This window comes from Arvicanthis niloticus, chromosome 2, assembly GCF_011762505.2.
Source record: "Arvicanthis niloticus isolate mArvNil1 chromosome 2, mArvNil1.pat.X, whole genome shotgun sequence".
In the NCBI taxonomy this organism is placed as follows: Eukaryota; Metazoa; Chordata; class Mammalia; order Rodentia; family Muridae; genus Arvicanthis; species Arvicanthis niloticus.
This window is the reverse complement of record NC_047659.1, coordinates 143,968,549-143,988,366: the sequence shown is the minus strand read 5'-3', so window position 1 is coordinate 143,988,366 and position 19,818 is coordinate 143,968,549. Positions and strand designations below refer to the sequence as shown.

The 19,818-nt window shown below is 39.6% G+C and overlaps 1 protein-coding gene across 1 annotated transcript in view; it reads left to right on the top strand.

Annotated features, from left to right (window-relative positions):
- LOC117703660 (uncharacterized) overlaps window positions 1-18,222 on the top strand; it is a 29,722-nt gene extending 11,500 nt beyond the window's left edge. The window contains exons 3-6 of the mRNA XM_034495431.2: window positions 5,339-6,092; window positions 12,076-12,202; window positions 12,409-12,469; window positions 13,610-18,222. Coding sequence (XP_034351322.1) covers window positions 6,090-6,092; window positions 12,076-12,202; window positions 12,409-12,469; window positions 13,610-14,738 — 1,320 coding nt within the window. The 5' untranslated portion in view covers window positions 5,339-6,089 and the 3' untranslated portion in view covers window positions 14,739-18,222. The remainder of the gene's footprint in view (window positions 1-5,338; window positions 6,093-12,075; window positions 12,203-12,408; window positions 12,470-13,609) is intronic.
- The last annotated feature ends 1,596 nt before the right edge of the window (window positions 18,223-19,818 follow it).

The window sequence follows — 19,818 nt, the reverse complement described above, 5'->3', positions numbered from 1 at the left end:
CGCTCATACCTAAACCACAGAAAGAACCAACAAAGAGAACTACAGACCAATCTCTCTTATGAATATTGATGCAAAAATACTCAATAAAATTCTCGCAAACCGAATCCAACCACACATCAAAACAATTATCCATCATGATCATGTAGGCTTTATCCCAGGAATGCAGGGATGGTTCAATATTCGGAAATCCATCAATGTAATACACTACATAAATAAACTCAAAGAAAAAAACCACATGGTCATCTCACTAGATGATGAGAAAGCATTTGACAAAATTCAACATCCCTTCAGGTTAAAAGTCTTGGAAAGGTCAGGAATTCAAGGCCCATACCTAAACAAAGTAAAAGCAATATACAACAAGCCAGTAGCCAACATCAAACTAAATGGAGAGAAACTTGAAGCAATCCCACTGAGGGACTAGACAAGGCTGTCAACTCTCACCTTATCTATTTAATATAGTACTAGCTAGAGCAATTAGACAACAAAAGGAAGTAAAAAGGGATACAAATAGGAAAGGAAGAAGTCAAAATTTCACTATTTGCAGATGATATGATAGTATACTTAAGTGACCCTAAAACTTCCACCAGAGAACTCTTAAACCTGATAAACAACTTTAGCAATGTGGCTGGATATAAAATCAACTCAAACAAATCAGTAGCCTTCCTCTACTCAAAGGATAAACAGGCTGAGAAAGAAATTAAGGAAATGACACTCTTCACAACAGCCACAAATAATATAAAATATCTTGGAGTGAATCTAACCAAGCAAGTGAAAGATCTGTATGACAAGAACTTCAAGTCTCTGAAGATCGAAGAAGATCGAAGAAGATGGAAAGAACTCCCATGCTCCTGGATTGGCAGGATTAACTTAGTAAAAATGACCATCTTGCCAAAAGCAATCTAGAGATTCAATGCAATCCCCATCAAAATTCCAAATCAATTGTTCATTGAGATAGAAAGAGCAATTTGCAAATTCATTTGGAATAACAAAAAACCTAGGATAGCAAGAACTATTCTCAACAATAAAAGAACTTCTGGGGGAATCACCATCCCTGACCTCAAACTGTACTACAGAGCAGTAGTGATAAAAACTGCATGGTATTGGTACAGAGACAGGCAGGAAGATCAGTGGAATAGAATTGAAGATCCAGAAATGAACCCACAAACCTATAGTCACTTGATCTTTGACAAAGGAGCTAAAACCATCCAGTGGAAAAAGGTCAGCATTTTCAACAAATGGTGCTGGCTCAATTGGAGGTCGGCATGTAGAAGAATGCAAATTAATTCATTCTTATCCCCTTGTACAAAGCTCAAGTCCAAATGGATAAAGGACCTTCACATAAAACCAGATATGCTGAAACTAATAGAAGAGAAGGTGGGGAAGAACCTCAAACACCTAGGCACAGGGGAAAAGTTCCTGAACAGAATACCAATGGCTTATGCTCTAAGACCAAGAATTGACAAATGGGACCTCATCAAATTGCAAAGCTTCTGTAAGGCAAAGGACACTGTCAATAAAACAAAATGGCAACCAACAGATTGGGAAAAATCATTACCAATCCTACATCCAATAGAGAGCTAAAATCAAATATATACAAAGAACTCACGAAATTAGACACCAGACAACAAAAGAGCCCCATTAAAAATGGGGTACAGAGCTAAACAAAGAATTCTCAACAGAGGAAACTCGAATGGCTGAGAAGCACCTTAAGAAATGCTCAACATCCTTAGTCATCAGGGAAATGCAAATCAAAACAACCCTGAGATACCACCTCACACCAGTCAGAATGGCTAAGATGAAAAACTCAGGTGATAGTAGATGCTGGCAAGAATATGGAGAAAGAGGAACACTCCTCCATTGTTGGTGGGATTGCAAGCTGGTACAACCACTCTGGAAATTAGTCTTGTGGTTCCTCAGAAAATTGGACATAGTATTACCTGAGGACCCAGCTATACCACTCCTGGGCATATACCCAGAAGATGCTCTAACATATAACAAGGACATACGCTCCACTATGTTCATAGCAGCCTTATTTATAATAGCCAGAAGCTGGAAAGAACCCAGATGCCCGTCAACAGAGAATGGATACAAAAAAAGTGGTACATTTACACAATGGAATATTACTCAGCTATTAAAAATAATGAATTTGAGAAATTCTTAGGTAAATGGACGGAACTAGAAAATATCATCCTAAGTGAGATAACCCAATCACAAAAGAACACACATGGTATTTACTCACTGATATGCGGATATTAGCCCAAAGGTTTGAAACAACAAACATTCAACTAACAAACCACATGAAGCTCATGAAGAAGGAAGAACAAGTATGGATGCCTAGATCTTACTTAGAAAGAGTAACAAAAAACCCAAGGGAGCAAATATGGAGACAAAGTGTGGGTCAGAAACTGAAGGAGAGGCTGTCTGGAGACCATTCCACCTGGGTATTCATCCCATGTGCAGTCACCAAAAATAGACGCTGATATGTATGACAGAAAGTGCATGCTGACAGGAGACTGATAGGGCTGTCTCCTTAGAGGTCCTCTAGAGTGGGACATACCCAGGATGATAACCGCCTTCTGTAGGATCCCCACAGACCAACAATGCAAAGGCAGAGAGTGCATGTGCAGAGACCATCAAGGCCTTTGTGAAGCCTCAGGGTTTCCAGCCCAAGATTCCATAGGGCCCAAGCTGCAAACTCAGCTGTCTGGCTCTCATTGCTCACTCCAAGCTTGGGAAGTGGATTCGAAGCTACATGGCCAAGGGGCACAGGCTCTGCCACCAAAGCCCAGGATTCAAACCAAAGCAGAGGCCAAAGCTCCAGCTAAGGCCCAGGTTTCTGCTCCAGCCCAGGCTTCCCAAGGTGCTCAGACCCCTGAGAAGGCCCCATAGAAAAGGCTCCTACCAACGAGAATACAGATGGACTGCTGTGACACACCTACCCACACACTATTCACAGATGACTAGTGTTCTATGCTGTTACAAAGAAACTTGAGGAAAGATCTGTTAATAAAAAGAGAGAGAGATGTGGGGAGTGGTGTTCACAGAAGAACCCACTCAACTAATAATTATTTTGTTGCTGTTGTTGTCATGCTTAGAAAGGCTGACACATTCCTGATTTCAGGATCAGCCTGGGACAGAGCAACTTTGGGACAGGTGAGGTAGAAACGGTAATTTCAGGACTGGGTCCCAACCAGCCACCTTAGCATTTGTGTTTAACAGAGGCAGGCAGATAACTGAATGCTTTTGCAAAGTTAAAAGAAAAGGTTTGTTTGCTGTCTCCTAAGAATTAGGGGCCTGTGTGCAGGGGAGGCTAATAAAAGGAGTAACTGTCGGGGTGATAGGGAAAATGACAGATTGCTTTTATGGTATGCAAAAGAGGAGCTATGGAGTGAGTTTTGAAGAATGGCAGGAGAGAACTACTTGGTGAACAGTCTCTAGCAGAACATATACAGAGAGCTGTCTGGAGCTCTCCAGAGCAAAGGCAGAACATAGGGAAAGCAGGCTGGAAAGCTGTCTCCAGAGCATAGATGGATAGCTTGAACTGACAATGTGACTGCCAGTCCTTTGTTTTTCTGCTCCCAGATACCCCCTCTTTCTCTTCTCCACTCCAAGCCCAGGCTTGGTCCTTGGCAACAGAGGTTTGCTTTGATACCACTAATTTTTAAATCTAGATGTTAGGACTTACAGAAGATGTATCATTTATGTAACCATCCAAGTCAATTCGACGTACCAGCTTATATCCAACGATTTAACAGAAGTGTAGCTAGTGAACTGCCATTTGAGTGGAGGATATGAACGGGATTGGACAGTGCTCTTAACAACTGAATGGTCCCTGTAGTCCACTCACCCACTTTCAATAAAATAAAAGAGAATACTACACATAGCAGACTTGAGATACAAAGACCAGCTTTGACAAAAGCTGCAGGAAGATAGTGGAGTTTCTGGTAATGAAGCTGTGTGTGTTTCAGGTGTCAGAGCTAGAAGAGTGGAAATTCCTAAGACCTTGTGGTTAAGAACATTTCATCATAATCTCAGGTTGCTGAACAAGAAGCTATGACTTTTGATATTATCCCTGTTGAATTTTGTCCCCGTTTGGTCTGTTCATTCTTTACAATGCTGTGATTTTTTCTGGTAAAGGTTGTTTCATTTTTAACATTGTAGGTTGAAAACATAAGAGTCTCTCTTAACGATATGATACAGTGAAATCAGATAAAAAGTTAGTTTCACTTTTCAGGAAACATGTGGTAGTTAAATGAATTAGACTCCCATAGACTCAAATGTTCTAATACATATTTCCTAGTTTGTGTAACTATTTGGGAAGCAGCACAGGTGTGGCCTTTTTGGAAGAGGGGTGACACATGGGTGCATTTTCTGGCTTTAATATCTTCTGACCATGTCCATATTGGTAGCTCCCTCTTGTCTGGACTTCAAAATATGAGCTCTCAGCTGTCCCTTGATTTTCAGCTAAGATCTTGTAATACAAGAAGAACTTTCCAGATGCCTTTCTGTCCACCATTTTTATTATTTACATATATTTCTGGATGACTTTGAGGTAAGAATGCCCTTAAATATCTCAGCTTTCACATTTGATCATGTTCAGAAAAGGATTTAACTTAACATTCATAGGAGTAGGCAAACCTATGTGTAAATGTATGCAGAACACCTAAGGAAAATCTCAATGCTCCCTTTCTTGAAGAAAGGAATTGCTTTGGAAATGGCTCCTATGCTCTCCTCACCTGATACAGGAAAAAAATCTTTCCCAGCTGTTCTGTCTTCTCTGTTGTGCTAGCTATTCTTGGTATTCAAATTGAACACATCTGGAATTAAATAAAACTCAAGTAGTTGTGCAGGATTTTTTGTAATTAAAGTTTTCAAACTGGGGAAAGTATCTTTAATTTGGGTCATTTGGGGTGATAAGATCCCACCTTTAATCTAGGCTACTGCTTGTGGTGACAGCCTACATATATAAAGGACATTGAAGATGGTAGCTCTTTTGCTTTGTCTTATTACCTACCTCTTGTTAGCAACTTTTTCTTGTATTTATTGTTTATTTGTTTTATTTTCTGGCAATAGCACTTATATTACAAACTTAAGGTATTTACTGAGACCAGCTGCGTCATCCAGCCACATGGACTGAACCACTATTGGATTCTTAATCTTTCCATTTGTAGATAGTCATTGTTAGACTACTTGAACCGCAGCCTGTGAGTCATCTAATAAATGCATTTCCTACATAATAGAGACTCATTCTATCAGCTCTGGTCATCTGGAGAAACTTTACTACATATAATATACCTGCGGATTTGTGATTGTTGTTGTTGCTATTTTCATTTTACAGACTCACTGAGGACTTTCAGCTGATTAAGAAGAGTGCTCCAAGGTGTCTGTCACTTATTCCCTGCTGTGCTCTCAGGCCTGTCTCATAAACATCAAGTGAAAAGAATTTGCAGTTTACCTGAATCCAGCCTGAAGAAAAAAAAAGGTTTCTAAAATCGTTCTTAATTTTTAATATTCTGGGCACCTGTCCACTTGTGGGACAGATTAGTAACTCCATTGTGATCTGACTTACTGACTGTGAGAGTCATCCAACTGAATCCAGGAGGAAGTGGAAGTACCTCCTGAGTGCTGTGATGGGAGTTCAGGAAAGCTCCAAATTTGCAAAGCAATGAACACAGTGTGACTGCCCACATGGGTAGAAGCAGGCAGTTGAGAAGCAGGGTTGTGAACTCTTACTTTCTCCCAGGAGCTTGATGGGAGGACAAATAAGGTACTGGAGGAGAGGCACTTGTGCTTCTGAACTTCAAATCTGCAGATCTGGAAAACGATTGGCCAAAGCTGGAACCACTATGCATGCGATGTCTCTTTAAGAGACTCTAACCCTAAGAGTAGTGATTATGTCACTCAAGTGTCGCTAGCAAATCGGAACCTCCACATGAACCTGCCGGTCAGAAGAGGAGGCGGCACTTCCGGGTAACAAACCTGCGAGTGTCTTCCTGTAACTCAGCCGGCTTGAGTGTTTCTGGGTGAAACCTTCTGGGTGACTCTGCTGGGTGCTGTGAGCGGAGCTCGGCAAGCTCAGAACTGCAGACATGGTAAGTGCAAGCTCATCTCCCACGACCGGGAGGCGGAAGCGGCTTAGGAAAGTACGCATGTGTCGTGGGTCTTCCCGGTGTCTGGATGGTAAACAGCAGCCAGACACTTGCAGCCTCCTGTGAGGTCCTTTGTGGTCTCTCCTTGTACCCGGCTGTGGCCTCTGAATAACTTTGTTATGGGAGCATCTGCACAAAACTGGGCAGCAGTGGCTTGTGTGTAGAAATATACTCGGCATGATGCCAAACCTGAGAGCCCTGGTTTCTCCAGTTTCTTCTCCTAGTTCTGCTCTTAGCAATGAAGTTGTAGGTGTAAGTTCCACTTGGAGTTGGTATTGTGAAGGCTGTAAAAATAACTCTCCTGTGTTGGGTATCACTCTAATATTGAGCTGTGATGTACAAGTGTAGAACTGATGATATAAGGAATTACCAACATTTAGGAAATAGTAAGTCACACTAAGTGGAATTTATCCGAGGAAGCACTGCCTGTAAACACCTGACAAGTATGTAGCATGCTAAATATGCAGTCTTGTTAAAAGTCAGTATTGTAGTATACATGTTTGCTTACCAGGATTGTCCAGACATTTGTCTCCAACCGTAACAAAGGGGACAAATCTGACCTCCAGTCAGCCATTAGGCTCATACTGATATCAAAGAACAGGCCCCTGACAAGCTGCTCAATGTGGCATTACAGGGTCACAGCCAACATTAAGGCCTGATGTCCCGGAAAAATCCAGTTTTGGGGTAAAAAGCATAGTTTTGGCACAAGGGCAGGACTACACCTGGTGACATCCCTTTGAAAAGGACAACACTGTATGATCTGGGCTGGTCCAATCAAATAAGTCTTGATCCTAATGTATGGAGAATTGCATATCTCCTTCCTGAAGTCTAGCCCCTTAACAGCCTGGAGCCTTAAGCTTCAGGAGCTTTACCTAAGGACCTGGGGTATTGAATAGAAAGCAGTGCTCTTTCTCCTAAGCCAGGGTTAGGGTTGGAAGAGGTTGGATGCTTTGCAACCAGGGTGTTTGGGGAGGAGAAGCTTCAGATCCTGAGCTTCCAACACTTTCCAGCATAGGGTGATATGGGTATCAGTCCCAAGTCCACTGTGGGCTTGGTCAGTAATGGATTCCCTTGTGCAGAGTTGTTTTATTCCACTTCTCGTGAGTTTGTCCCAGTGTATGATAGTCACTGCTGCCTTCCTAGAAGTCTCCATCTCGTTCCCTTTCTCCCCTGTAAGTAACACACAAGATGCTACTATTAAGAAGCTTACTTGACATGGACAGAGCCTGTGCAAGGTCTCCCCACCACAGCTGCTGTGCATTCTACCTTCTACGTTTCCTATCTTTCTCATCTCCACTTCCAACTCAGGAGCCCATCACTGAAAACTGACCTGCAAGCCTGGCAGTGGTGCACATGCCTTTAATCCCAGCACTTGGGAGACAGAGTCAGGCCGATTTCAGAGTTCAAGGCCAGCCTGGTCTACAGAGTGAGTTCCAGGACAGCCATTGCTATGCATAGAAACCCTGTCTCAAAAAACTCAAAAGAAAAGAAAACTGACCTGCCATTTCAGGGCTCTGGTGCACTTAATCAATGATTCTGGGGATCTTTGCTGTGTAAATCTCAAGTAGGACTTACAGTCTCTAGTCCATGCTGAAATTGTTCAGAATAACCTGAGGCCTGAACAGGAAACAAACTTATGGATGACAGTATCCAAAATCTGTTTTTGGTTGGCTCCTCTTTGAGCATTAGTCAGAGTTGAATCCATGCTGTCCTTAGGAGATTTTTACTAATTAATGTTTTAATGTTGTTTGTGGAGTGATTTCTTTTGGGGATGATATATTAATTCTGGAGAGCTGCATCTTTTCCTTTTATAGAGATGTTTCTAAGACAAGCTCTGTTGACTCAGGTGGCCTTGATCTCTGTCTGTTGCTCCCCAGGGCAATGACCTTGCTTTTTGCTTGATGAAAATTCATAAATTGTTGAATTAAAAGAATGCAGCACAACAGCATTGTAAATGTGCTCATTTGAATCATATAATGAACTGTCCATTTCTTCCATTTTCAGATGAGAACAGGAGGGATGGTTTACTTTATTCACTGTCAGGTGACACAGGGCAGGCAATAGCTGGATCACAGACTAAAGTTTATGAGAGTCAGCTGCACGTGTCAGAATTCTAGAGTAGGACCTGATTCAGGTAGGGTGAATAATTTTATAATTTCACAGTGTATATTTAATATTACATAGGATTACATTAAACTAGATTGGTGGGTGTTTCATTTGGGCAGCTTAGCTTGAGCCAGTGGATAGTGAGTTTTGTTTTTAGGACTGGTATTATATAGATATGAGCAATCCTAGCTGACATATTTATGTTGGTTCAGAAATTTAAAACACACGCTATTAGATGTAGCTGTGTGTGTCACCTTATAGATCTTAGCACTTAACACTACACATGGGGCAAGGACAGTCACTATCCTATTAATGCCATTACCTCTACCAGGAAGGGTCTGCTCTTTTTTGAAGTCAGTATACCAATATGGTTTTTCATTTATATTTATCTTTTTAAAAACTCAATTTTGTTATTAGTTTTTAAATTTCATTTTCTTTATTCATAGGTGCTCTGATCTCTTACTTGTTTCGATTATCCAATATTTCCTGGAACATTGAATTTAATTAAGAAATTAAGAATTTCATTCCTTATTCTAAAGAGATTTTTATCTGTCTGTTTAGAGCAACATCTTCTGTAGCTCAGGCTTTCCTTATGCCATGCAGGTAGGACTTCCTTTGAACACCTGAACCTGCCTCTGCTGCCCAGTGCTTGGAAAACAGTCCTACAACTCCTTTCAGTCTGGCTGCAGATTGATCAGTGAGACAAAACCACCAGGGAATGAGTGTTGTCCAACCTCCCCGGATTAGGGGTGAGGGGATTACAAATAAAGAGGGACCTGTATAAGAACTGAGTTCAGTGACCACAGATGAAGCTGGAATAATTGCAGCACAGACAAGGAGGAGGAAGAAGGAAGGTGAGGCTGTTTTGCTTTTGCTGTAGTTGGCTTTAACCATGAGCAATCAAGTAAGCAATTTTAGACAGTGAGTTAAATTCCATACTGGCCATCTTTTTCATTCTGGTCTTTTTCATACTTGTCTTCTTCATTCTAATTTCTTGGTCTGGCTCTTCATTCTCCCATCCTACCTCTCCACAAGGTTCAATGCAATGTCTACTCTAAACTATCCCAGATATAACTGGGTCTGTCTATGTACTCTCTTTTGTGTAGAATAAATTTTCTACTCAACCATACTTAGGAGCAGTGATGTTCTATAATTTTTATTTCTCCTTTTTTTTATTTCTCTCCCATTCCAAGCTTTAAAATTCATACCAACTCATTCTTTTTAATTGTTGTCACTCTATGAATTTCATTGCAGTTTGGCTGCAGGTCTTCCCAAGTTTGAAGCAGAGATGGCTGCATTGGACATTGCATGTATAATTGAATATGCAAAGAAAGGACCCTGTGCCTTTAACAAGGAAAATAAGTGCTCTGGGAGACTGGAACATCTTAATAAATGCAAATTTCCAAGACGAGGGCTATGTCTGCATTTAGGGTTTAACAGCAGGGCTTGGATGACTTCAGCTGTCTGAGTCATATGCTCTCTGGTCTCCAGGTAGAGCATCTGCTACTTACTGTCCTGATGCCCAGCTGAGTTTTCCAACCTAATGAGAGACTCTGGCAGGCCTGTCAATCAGGAGCATAAGTGGAAAATGGCTTACAGGTGTGGGGAGCCGACACAAGGTGGCTATCATCCTTGCAGCCATTTTGAGCCATATACCCTGACAAGAGTATACAGCCTACAACAGCTGAGCACACTCTGATAACATCTTGTTTTAGATACCCAGGATTTTCCCTAGGGTGTGTGAGTCTTAAAGGTGTAACTTAAAGGTGTAATTTAGAAATAAGACTTAAAGGTGTGACTTAAAGGCATGACTTAAAGGCTAGGCTTAGAAGTGAGACATATAAAACGCAAGAGGCTGACAGAAGAAATTATTAGACACTTGCACTTGGAAGAGTACTTCAGATTTGACACCAGAAGAAAACATCTAGTAACTAGGCACTTCGGAAAAGACTAGTGACTGAGAAAAAGACTAGCAACTTGGTACTAGGAACTAGGGACAAGGAAGTAGGATTAGGACCTCAGACTTAGGACTGGGAATTAGGGACTTGGAGAGAGAAAGAGAGACTGAAGAATAAACAGGATGAAATCACACTCTGTCTGGTCTCCCTTCCTCCTGTCTGTCCTCGCTCTCTCTCTTCCTGAACCCGGACCTGCGGACCAGAGTAGCTTGGGGCAGTGTGGGCTCTAAGAATTTAGCCACCAAGGCTTTTGGCAGTGCTCCTTCCAACATTGACAGAGTGGTTCTCAACATTTTAGCCCCAAAACGTGGGGCAGTGCAGTTCTCCACGTACAGGTTCTTTACAAGATTCACCTCAGATGCATGTGTTACAAGCTATGCAGGAGACCACAAGCCATGCCCTGGTGGTTGTGGCCATCTCTATCACCAGGACAGGAGGAACAAGTCAGCTGAGGTATTGAACTCAGATCTACTGGTACTAAGAGGGACCATGGTTCAGAGTGTGGTTCTGTTGTCCCATGTAGTGATAATAGCAGAGGCTCCTGTCCTTTGACCCTTCCTGAGGGTGGATTACCAGGGAGGGTCTGTAGCCCTTTGAGTAGCAAGGTGTGAAACTTAAATATCACTATCCAGTGTGTACACATAGGCATTGCTTTTTGTGTGCAGTAGGATGACATTGCAAAAGTGGAGGTTTGAGTTCTAGAATTTGTGAACCTTCTATATTCAGTTTTGTGTGACTCATTTTATAACTAATTTAGAAATTAATAATAAAAAGAGGGGGGAGACAGGGAGTCAGATATTCATGTATCTCCACCAGTCAAAGATAGTTGTTATATCTAGGTTGGTTAGTGGGTTACACCTCTGATTGAACAATTCCAAACTTAGAAAGCTTATGATTAACATTATTTTTTAAAAAAAATGTATAAATGCAAAAAGGAAAAGGGGGCATGGGATAGGGGTTTTCTAAGGGGGGGGGGGGAATGGGGAAAGGGGATGGCATCTGAAGTGTAAATAAAATATCTAAAAAAAGAAATTAATAATAAAAGAGGTGTTAGGGATCATACTTCAGAAACATTAACTAGACTCCTTTAGACATTCTATTACCTCCAGTAATAATGGCCTGGTACACAAAAATTCAATTCTTGGTTACAAAAGGAGCTTCTGAGATGTAGAAGTCTCTCAGGTGTGTATGGTGCTGTTTTTACGTTATTTGTGTACAAGCACAGGTAACATTGGTGAAGTTCTCATTTTTTGGTTTAGTTCCTTCAGTTGTTTTGAAGAGAACTTGAAAACTGGTCACATGGAAATAGGCAGAGGAAGGTTTCCCTGATATTGTGCTTCAGAGAGTTGGGCAACTGTGAGAATTTGGTCTCAGGTAACAGATAGTGGGATGGGTCTTTGGAAAGACTGCTTAGTCTTCTGGAGGACTGGACTGTGGTTGACTAGTGAGTTTCTGCACATAGTTCAGAGCTCAGACACAGAGATGGGGTAAGAAGGAAAGGGAAGACGGAAATGGTCTTTTGTATCTACAGGAGGCCTGGACAGGTGAGAAGAAACTGCAGTCCTAAGGGCACCCTTGGGAATTGGGTCTCAGAGAACATAAAGTGAAGTAGGTCTGGCAGGATCCAACATGGGTCCATAACCAACATCTTAGTACAGAGGCATCAGGTTCCCAGAGATCATTTATTTGCTTCTACATTTAAGTTTTTGGGTTTTCTTTTTAACTGTGAAAGACTGTTTGCTTATTGCATAAAAAATCCTATGTGGGTGGCAGGAAAGTTAGCAACTATTCATTTTGAAGTACACAGTTACACTGTCTTTGGAATCATGCTTTCTTATGTACATATATACTGGACCTTTTAGGATGTAATGACCTTTGATGACTTGCATGTGGACTTCACTCCAGAAGAGTGGGCTTTGCTGGATCCTTCTCAGAAGAGTCTCTACAAAGATGTGATGTTGGAGACCTATAGGAATCTCACAACTATAGGTAATACAGTGATTTTTTTTTTCACTTTTAAAATGTAGGCACATCTGTTTCTTTGTTATTGTTACTTGTTTTTGTAGTTTCAGTTGAGAATGAGGAAGAATGAGGTGAATGAATCAGAGATGGTTCTAAAGTTCCCGCAACTCAATAACTTAAATGTTGCCTATTTTCCAATAATGTAACCTACTTTCTCTGGTACCATATTTTAGGCTACGTTTGGGAAGACTATTCTATTGGTGAACATTTTCAAAGTTCTAGAAGACATGGAAGGTAATTTTCATGTGCAAGGTGATAAGATAATGCCTATGATTAAAGTTTAATATTTGATACAAGTTGTAAACAAAAGCAATAGGGTAAAATATGCACTGCTTTAAGTTATACATGATTATTAAACTTCACAAAACCATGAATGTTGATGGCAGACATCCAGTTTATATATGCAAGGTGTTCCTTTAATTTCAAAAATACAGAAAGAAGGGCTTAACAGATACGTCACTATTTGTGTCAAGCTCAGTAGAGCCATGCTCTAGAACTGCCAGTCTGTTCAGTCTCATACCACTTAGCTATTGCAAAAGGGAAACACATTTATTAGGTGATAAGTATATGTCTAAAGCCTTATAATAATCAAATAATCCTTAGTAAATCTTTTGTTAATCATATACTTGTAATAACATTGCTAAATTTATTGAGATGGACAGTTTATGAGTTTAAGGATGGTTTTGTGGAGAAACTTTAATCCCTGTACCACATCAATATGAGGGGAAAAGTCAAGTGCTGTGAACTCTTTCATTTGTTGTTCTTTTTTTAAATATGGATGTCATAGGTCTTGACAAATACAAGCATCTGAGCATAGGGTATTGAAACAAGCAACATACCTTTCTCTTTTCCAGAACAATTAGAAGATGTATAGCACTGTCCACTTTGAGTAGACATTTCTAAATGTGCTAAAAGTTTATAAATAATTAGTTTCCCAATATTATTGAGGATACTTACCAACTCAAACTGTTGAAAACCTTTATGAGAATTAGGGAAGTAGACATTTTTCTCTGTTAGCAGTGGTTTATATTACCAGTGCAGTATTATTCACATGATAGCAAAATTTGTGAATGCAATCAGTGTGCAAAAGCTCTGAATTCTTCCTGTTCTCTTAAGATATGTGAATAACCTCTTATTTTAAAAAAAGGATGCTATTAATGTGAGCCAGGTAATCAATACTCTTCCCATTTAATGCATTTTTAAAGATGCAAACCAACCATGAAGAATACCTTTGAATGTTAACAAAGTGACATTACGTTAAAATTAGATTACCCTTTACAATTTAGTCAAATTGTAAATTAATTCATACAGATAAAAGCACTCCTTGGTATAATTAATATGAGAAAGCTTTTACATTTGCCAATTTCTTTGCAGGCATGAAATAAGTGGTACTGGAGAGCAACCCTCTGAGATTACTCATTGTGGTAAAGCTTTTGAATATCAGAGTCATACTCAAAGGCATGAAAGAACTCATAATGGAGAGAGACCCTATAAATGTAACCAATGTGGCAAAGCCTTTGTACGAAGAAATGATCTCAAAAATCATGAAAGAACACATACAGGAGAGAAACCTTTTGAGTGTAACGAATGTGGTAAAGCTTTTGTACGAAGCAGTTATCTCCGAAGCCATAAACAAGCACATTCAGGACAGAAACCCTATGAATGTAACCAATGTGGTAAAGCCTTTATAGCAAGAAGTGCTCTGAAATATCATAAAAGAACCCATACTGGAGAGAAACCCTATGAATGTAACCAATGTGGTAAAGCCTTTGCGGGAAGCAGTGGTCTCAAATATCATAAAAGAACACATACAGGAGAGAAACCCTATGAATGTAACCAATGTGGTAAAGCTTTTACAGGAGGTGTTGCTCTCAAATATCATAAGACAACACATACAGGGGAGAAACCCTATGAATGTAACCAATGTGGTAAAGCCTTTGCAGTGAGGACTGAACTCCAAATACATAAAAGAACACATACTGGAGAGAAACCCTATGAATGTAACCAGTGTGGTAAAGCCTTTGTACAAAGAGGTCATCTTAGAAAACATAAACAAACACATACAGGACAGAAACCCTATGAATGTAACCAATGTGGTAAAACCTTTGCAGTAAGCAGTGGTCTCCAATATCATAAAAGAACACATACAGGGGAGAAACCCTATGAATGTACTGAATGTGGTAAAGCCTTTGCAGGAGTCGCTGCTCTCAAATATCATAAAAGAACACATACTGGAGAGAAACCCTATGAATGTGACCAATGTGGTAAAGCCTTTGCAGGAAGTAGTGACCTTAAAATACATAAAAGAACACATACAGGGGAGAAACCCTATGAATGTACTGAATGTGGTAGAGCCTTTGCAGGAGTCACTGCTTTCCAATATCATAAAAGAACACATACTGGAGAGAAACCCTATGAATGTGACCAATGTGGTAAAGCCTTTGCAGGAAGCAGTGACCTTAAAATACATAAAAGAACACATACAGGGGAGAAAATGGATTAATGTAACCAATCAGGTCAAACTTTTTCACAAATCAGTAGCCTTAATATACATAGAAGAACACATATTTTAGAGAAACCCTTTGAGTGTATTCAATGTGGTAAAACTTTTTCACAAAGCAGTGGTCATCACAATCATAAAAGGACACAAACAAGCGAGCAGTTTTTGAATGTGAGCAGTGTGGTTTTAAAACTTTTCACAAAGCAGTGTCCCCCAAATATATAAAGGACCATATACTGGAGAGAAACACTGAATATCATCAATGTTCTGAAGCTCTTCTATGTCCCAATCATCTTCAAATACATAAAAGGACATGTACTGGAGAAAACTCTGAATGTAACTAAAGTGGTAAAGCCTTTGCACAAAAGATTCATCTCCTAGTACATCAAATGATACCCGGTGAAGAGAAACACTATGAATATAAGCAGTGTTTTAGAACGTTTGCAAGTCACAGTACTCTCCAAGTAAATAAAAGAAGACACACTCAAGAGAAACCCTGTGAATGTCATCAACAGGATAAAGCCTTTGTACATTGGAATCCTCTTCAAATATGTAAAAGAAGACATACCTGTGAGAATCTCTATGAATGTAAACAATGTGGTAAAACCTTCATATGTCAGTCATATTCAGAGGCACAAAAGAAACCATAATGTAGAAAAATCCTTGAGTGTTTTCAATATGATGAAGCCTTTGCACACTTCTATAGTCTTCATCACCATAAAACAACCCATACTATGTAGAAATTTATGAATACATTTAATATTGTGAAGCCTTTTCAAAATTCCCAAGTTTTCATCAGCATGAAAGAGAAATCCCATGAATGCATTCAATGTGGGGAAGCCTTTGTACATTTTTACTGTCTTCATCATCATGAAAGTACTCATAATGGAGAGAAAGTCTATGAGTGTAAACGATGTGGTAGAGCCTTTCTGGTGTGGGGTCCTCTCAGATCCAACACCACTCAGTCTCAGGTAATGCAAGTGACAGGAGTTTATGGTAACAAAGCTGCTGCTGGTTCATGACATACTTGGAACATAATGTGTGACTTGTAACACACACATTTCCCCAGGTGAGCCAGAATGTTTCAGAGCTGGCATCTTGCAGTCCAAAAGGTTAACCCACAATTATTAATGTCTGAAAGAACTACAGGAACCAAACCAGATAAGAGCCTGAGGAAAAGGAGGTCCAGTGACATGCCCAAGTTGAGGTCCATGTCAGTGGGAAGCCCCAAAGTCTGACACTATTACTGATGCTATAGTGTGCTTACAAATAGAGGGCTGTCATGACTGACTTCCAAGAAGCTCAATAAGCAGGTGAAAGAGTCAGATGCAGATATTTACACCCAATCAGTGGACAGAAACTGGTGACTCGTGAGGTTGAAATAGGGAAAACCTGGAAGAAGTTTAGGAGGAGGGCAACTATATAGGAAGTCAAGCAGTCTGAACTAACGTGTACCCCTGTGATCTCTCACACACTGAGCCACCAACCAAGTAGCATAAACCACCTGATACAGAGCAGAGGACTACTGGGTCTGGACTCAGTCAGAGTAGATACACATGACCCTCCAGAATCTTGGGGCCCCAGGTAGTGGGGAGGACTTGTGGGGTGGGGGTTGTGCATAGGAACATCTTGAAGATAGGGGGAGGAGGAGTAAGATGAGGAAGAGTTGGAGGGTGGATAAGCAGGGGTATAAAATATGAATTGTAAAAAAAAGATTGAACAATAAATGAATAAGAAAAATGAAAATAAGGAGAGAACACCAGAAATTTCTGTGCCAAATTACACGTAGATTTTTTCCAACAATCAGGGTTTAGGGATAGGGGCTTATGTAGTTGACAGTTATCAACTGTTATAGAATGTGGGTTTTACAGTTCAAACAATCATATGGATTTGTTCTTTGGTGGTAAAGATCGGGTGTTATGTTTTGAGAGCCTGGAAATTGGCTTATATCGTAAGCAGAAGGAAATTTAATTGAAGTTAAATACATATGAAAAGATGTTTGTTCAAGTTATGTAAAGGGAAAGGATATATATCCATGGAGATATTAATCTCCATGGAAGGCAGAATTTATGTATGCATAGATAAATACGTTTGGTGGTTATAATATTAAAACCCCTCTAGGATAGAGGTTGAAATAGGGCAAACTTGAACAGGAAAGAGCTGTTAATTGAATCGATCTCTACCTTTGATGATTGTGTGTTACTGGAACAAGGACATGCTATTAAGGGAGAGAGACTCTATAATTGTGTTAGTAGGAAAGAAGAAAAGGCTTTGGACCCCTTCCAGAGTGATATGGATCAGATATGACAGGAGAAGTCCCCTGAAAATCTTGGCTAAAGGAAAAAAAGTTTCAGAAAAATCAAACGAGCAGGAGTCATGATTTGCTGATTCCTCCATATGGGAACAGCCCTATAACTAACCTAGACATAAAAAGTCTGTAGACAAACCTTCAGATAAAAGTAGACGATTCATATTGTTGTTTATGGAACACTTACTATTCAACATGCCATCATTCCTATGGCATGAGTGAAGATTTATTACAATTGCTTATTGATTAAATTAACTCAAAAGTATAATTTTCTTGTACCTGCTCAAATCAGAATCAAAAATTCATCCTTAACTGAACAGTGTATCTTGCACAATCCATAGGAATATCTTAATAGTACTGAAATCCTTTTTGTAAGATTCATATATTGCAGAATGTCCCCCTTTTGACAAGATTTATTGGTGGGGATCCTGAGATGACCTGTTGATCCAGCTACCTGCCTCCTGATGCTGGAAGAAACTGGTGAAATGTTTTGTACTGGTTCTATTGCTACTTGTTTTAAGTCAGTTCCCAAATTGTCCAAGAACCATGCATTTGTGATGATGTGCATTCTATCCTCAGCTGGTTCTAATTGGTAGACTTGCACAGCCACTGTCAGGGAGCAGAGGAAGTTCCTGATATGCCCAATATTTGCCTAGCAGTCATTTTTCAATGAATAAGAAAATAACCATCTTGTAGAGAAACCCTACCAATGAAATTAATGTGATAAGGCCTTTTTACAACACAGTTATCCACAAATGCATAACACATACTGGACAGGAATCCTCTGAATAAGCAATTGGAAAATCATTTGCATGCAGCCATATTCTCAAATACCATGAGAAAGTCATACTGCAGAAGAATCCATATTTGAAGTCAGTGTGGGAACGTTTTGCAATTTAAGGTTCCTTTGTACAAGTGTAATATGTTCAGTGTATAATCAATCTTAAATTCTTTGCCGTCACAGTAGCCTTTGAGGACATAAGGCACCACACTGAAGTGCATCTATAACTCTAAAGGATTTGATAAGACATAGAGCCAACACACAAGATTATTTTTCAGGAGAAGAAATGTGTCAACAATCTATTCAAGCTGTATAATGAGATGTACCTCTATATTTTGTTTGAGAATGTAATCTTATTTTTCTTTAATTACATAAAAGTTCTTAAGCAATTGTCACAATTTATGGCTGTGTATTGATGCATTCTCTGTTGCTGTGCTAAAACCCAATGTCTAAATCAACTTTTTAAAGAATTTAATTTGGCATATGGCTTTAGTGGGGTAGGAGATCACATGAGATGTCACAACACAAGTGCTACAAATTCCCTTCAGATGTTGTGATTTGTTATATTAGTATATTTGGATGTCAGTCATTACTGAAGGATACATTTTTTGTTTGTTTTTGTTTTTTCTTTGTTTTTCGAGACAGGGTTTCTCTGTATAGCCCTGCCTGTCCTGGAACTCACTCTGTAGGACAGGCTGTCCTTGAACTCAGAAATTCAACTTCCTCTGCCTCCCAATGCTGGGATTAAAGGCGTGCACCACCACTTCTCTGCTCAAGGATACATTTTTTTTGTTGATTTCAGCCCTGAGTTTGATTATTTCCTGTAGTCTTCCCCTCTTGGGTGTATTTGCTTCTTTTTGTTCTACAGCTTTGGGTGTGCTGTCAAATTGTTAGTGTATGCTCTCTCTCCAGTTTCTTTTTATAGGCACTTAGAGCTATGAGTTTTCCTCCTAGCACTGCTTTCATGGAGTCCCACAAGTTTTGGTATGATGTGTCCTCATTTTCATTAAATTCTAAAAACTCTTTAATTTTTTTCTTTATTTCTTCCTTGACCAAGTCATCATTGAGTAGAACATTATTCAGTGTCCATGTGCTTGTGTGTTTTCCATTAGTTTTGTCATTATTAAAGACCAGCTTCAGTCCGTGGTGATCTGATGCAAGGAATTATTTCAATCTTTTTGTATCTGTTGAGGACTGTTTTGTGACCAATTATATGGTCTATTTTGGAGACGGTACCATGAGGTGCTGAGAAAAAGGCATATACTTCTGTTTTAGGATGAAATGTTCTATAGATATCTGCTTAATCCACTTGGTTCATAACTTCTGTTAATTTCAGTGTGTCTCTGTTTAGTTTCTGTTTCCATGATTTGTCCATTGCTGAGAGTGGAGTGTTGAAATCACCCACTATTATTGTGGGAGGTGCAATGTGTGTTTTGAGCTTTAGTAAAGTTTCTTTTATGTATGTGTGTGCCCTTGCATTTGGAGCATAGATGTTCAGAATTGAGAGTGCATCTTTGTAGATTGTTCCTTTGATGAGTATGAAGTGTCCTTTCTTATCTTTTTTGATTACTTTTGGTTGAAAGTTGATTTTATTTGATATTAGAATGGCTACTCCAGTTTGTTTCTTGGGACCATTTGCTTGGAAAATTGTATTCCATCCTTTTACTCTGAGGTAGTGTCTGTCTTTGTCACTGAGGTATGTTTCCTGTATGCAGCAAAATTCTGGGTCCTGTTTATGTATCCAGTCTGATAGTATACGTCTTTTTATTGGAGAATTGAGTCCATTGATGTTAAGAGATATTAGGGAAAAATGATTGTGGCTTCCTATTATTTTTGTTATTAGAGGTGGAATTATGTTTGTGTAGCTATCTTCTTTTGGGGTTGTTGGAAGATTACTTCCTTGTGTTTTCTAGGTTGTAGTTTCCTTCCTTGTGCTGGCATTTTCCATTAATTCTCCTTTGAGGTGCTGGGTTTGTGGGAAGATATTGTGCAAA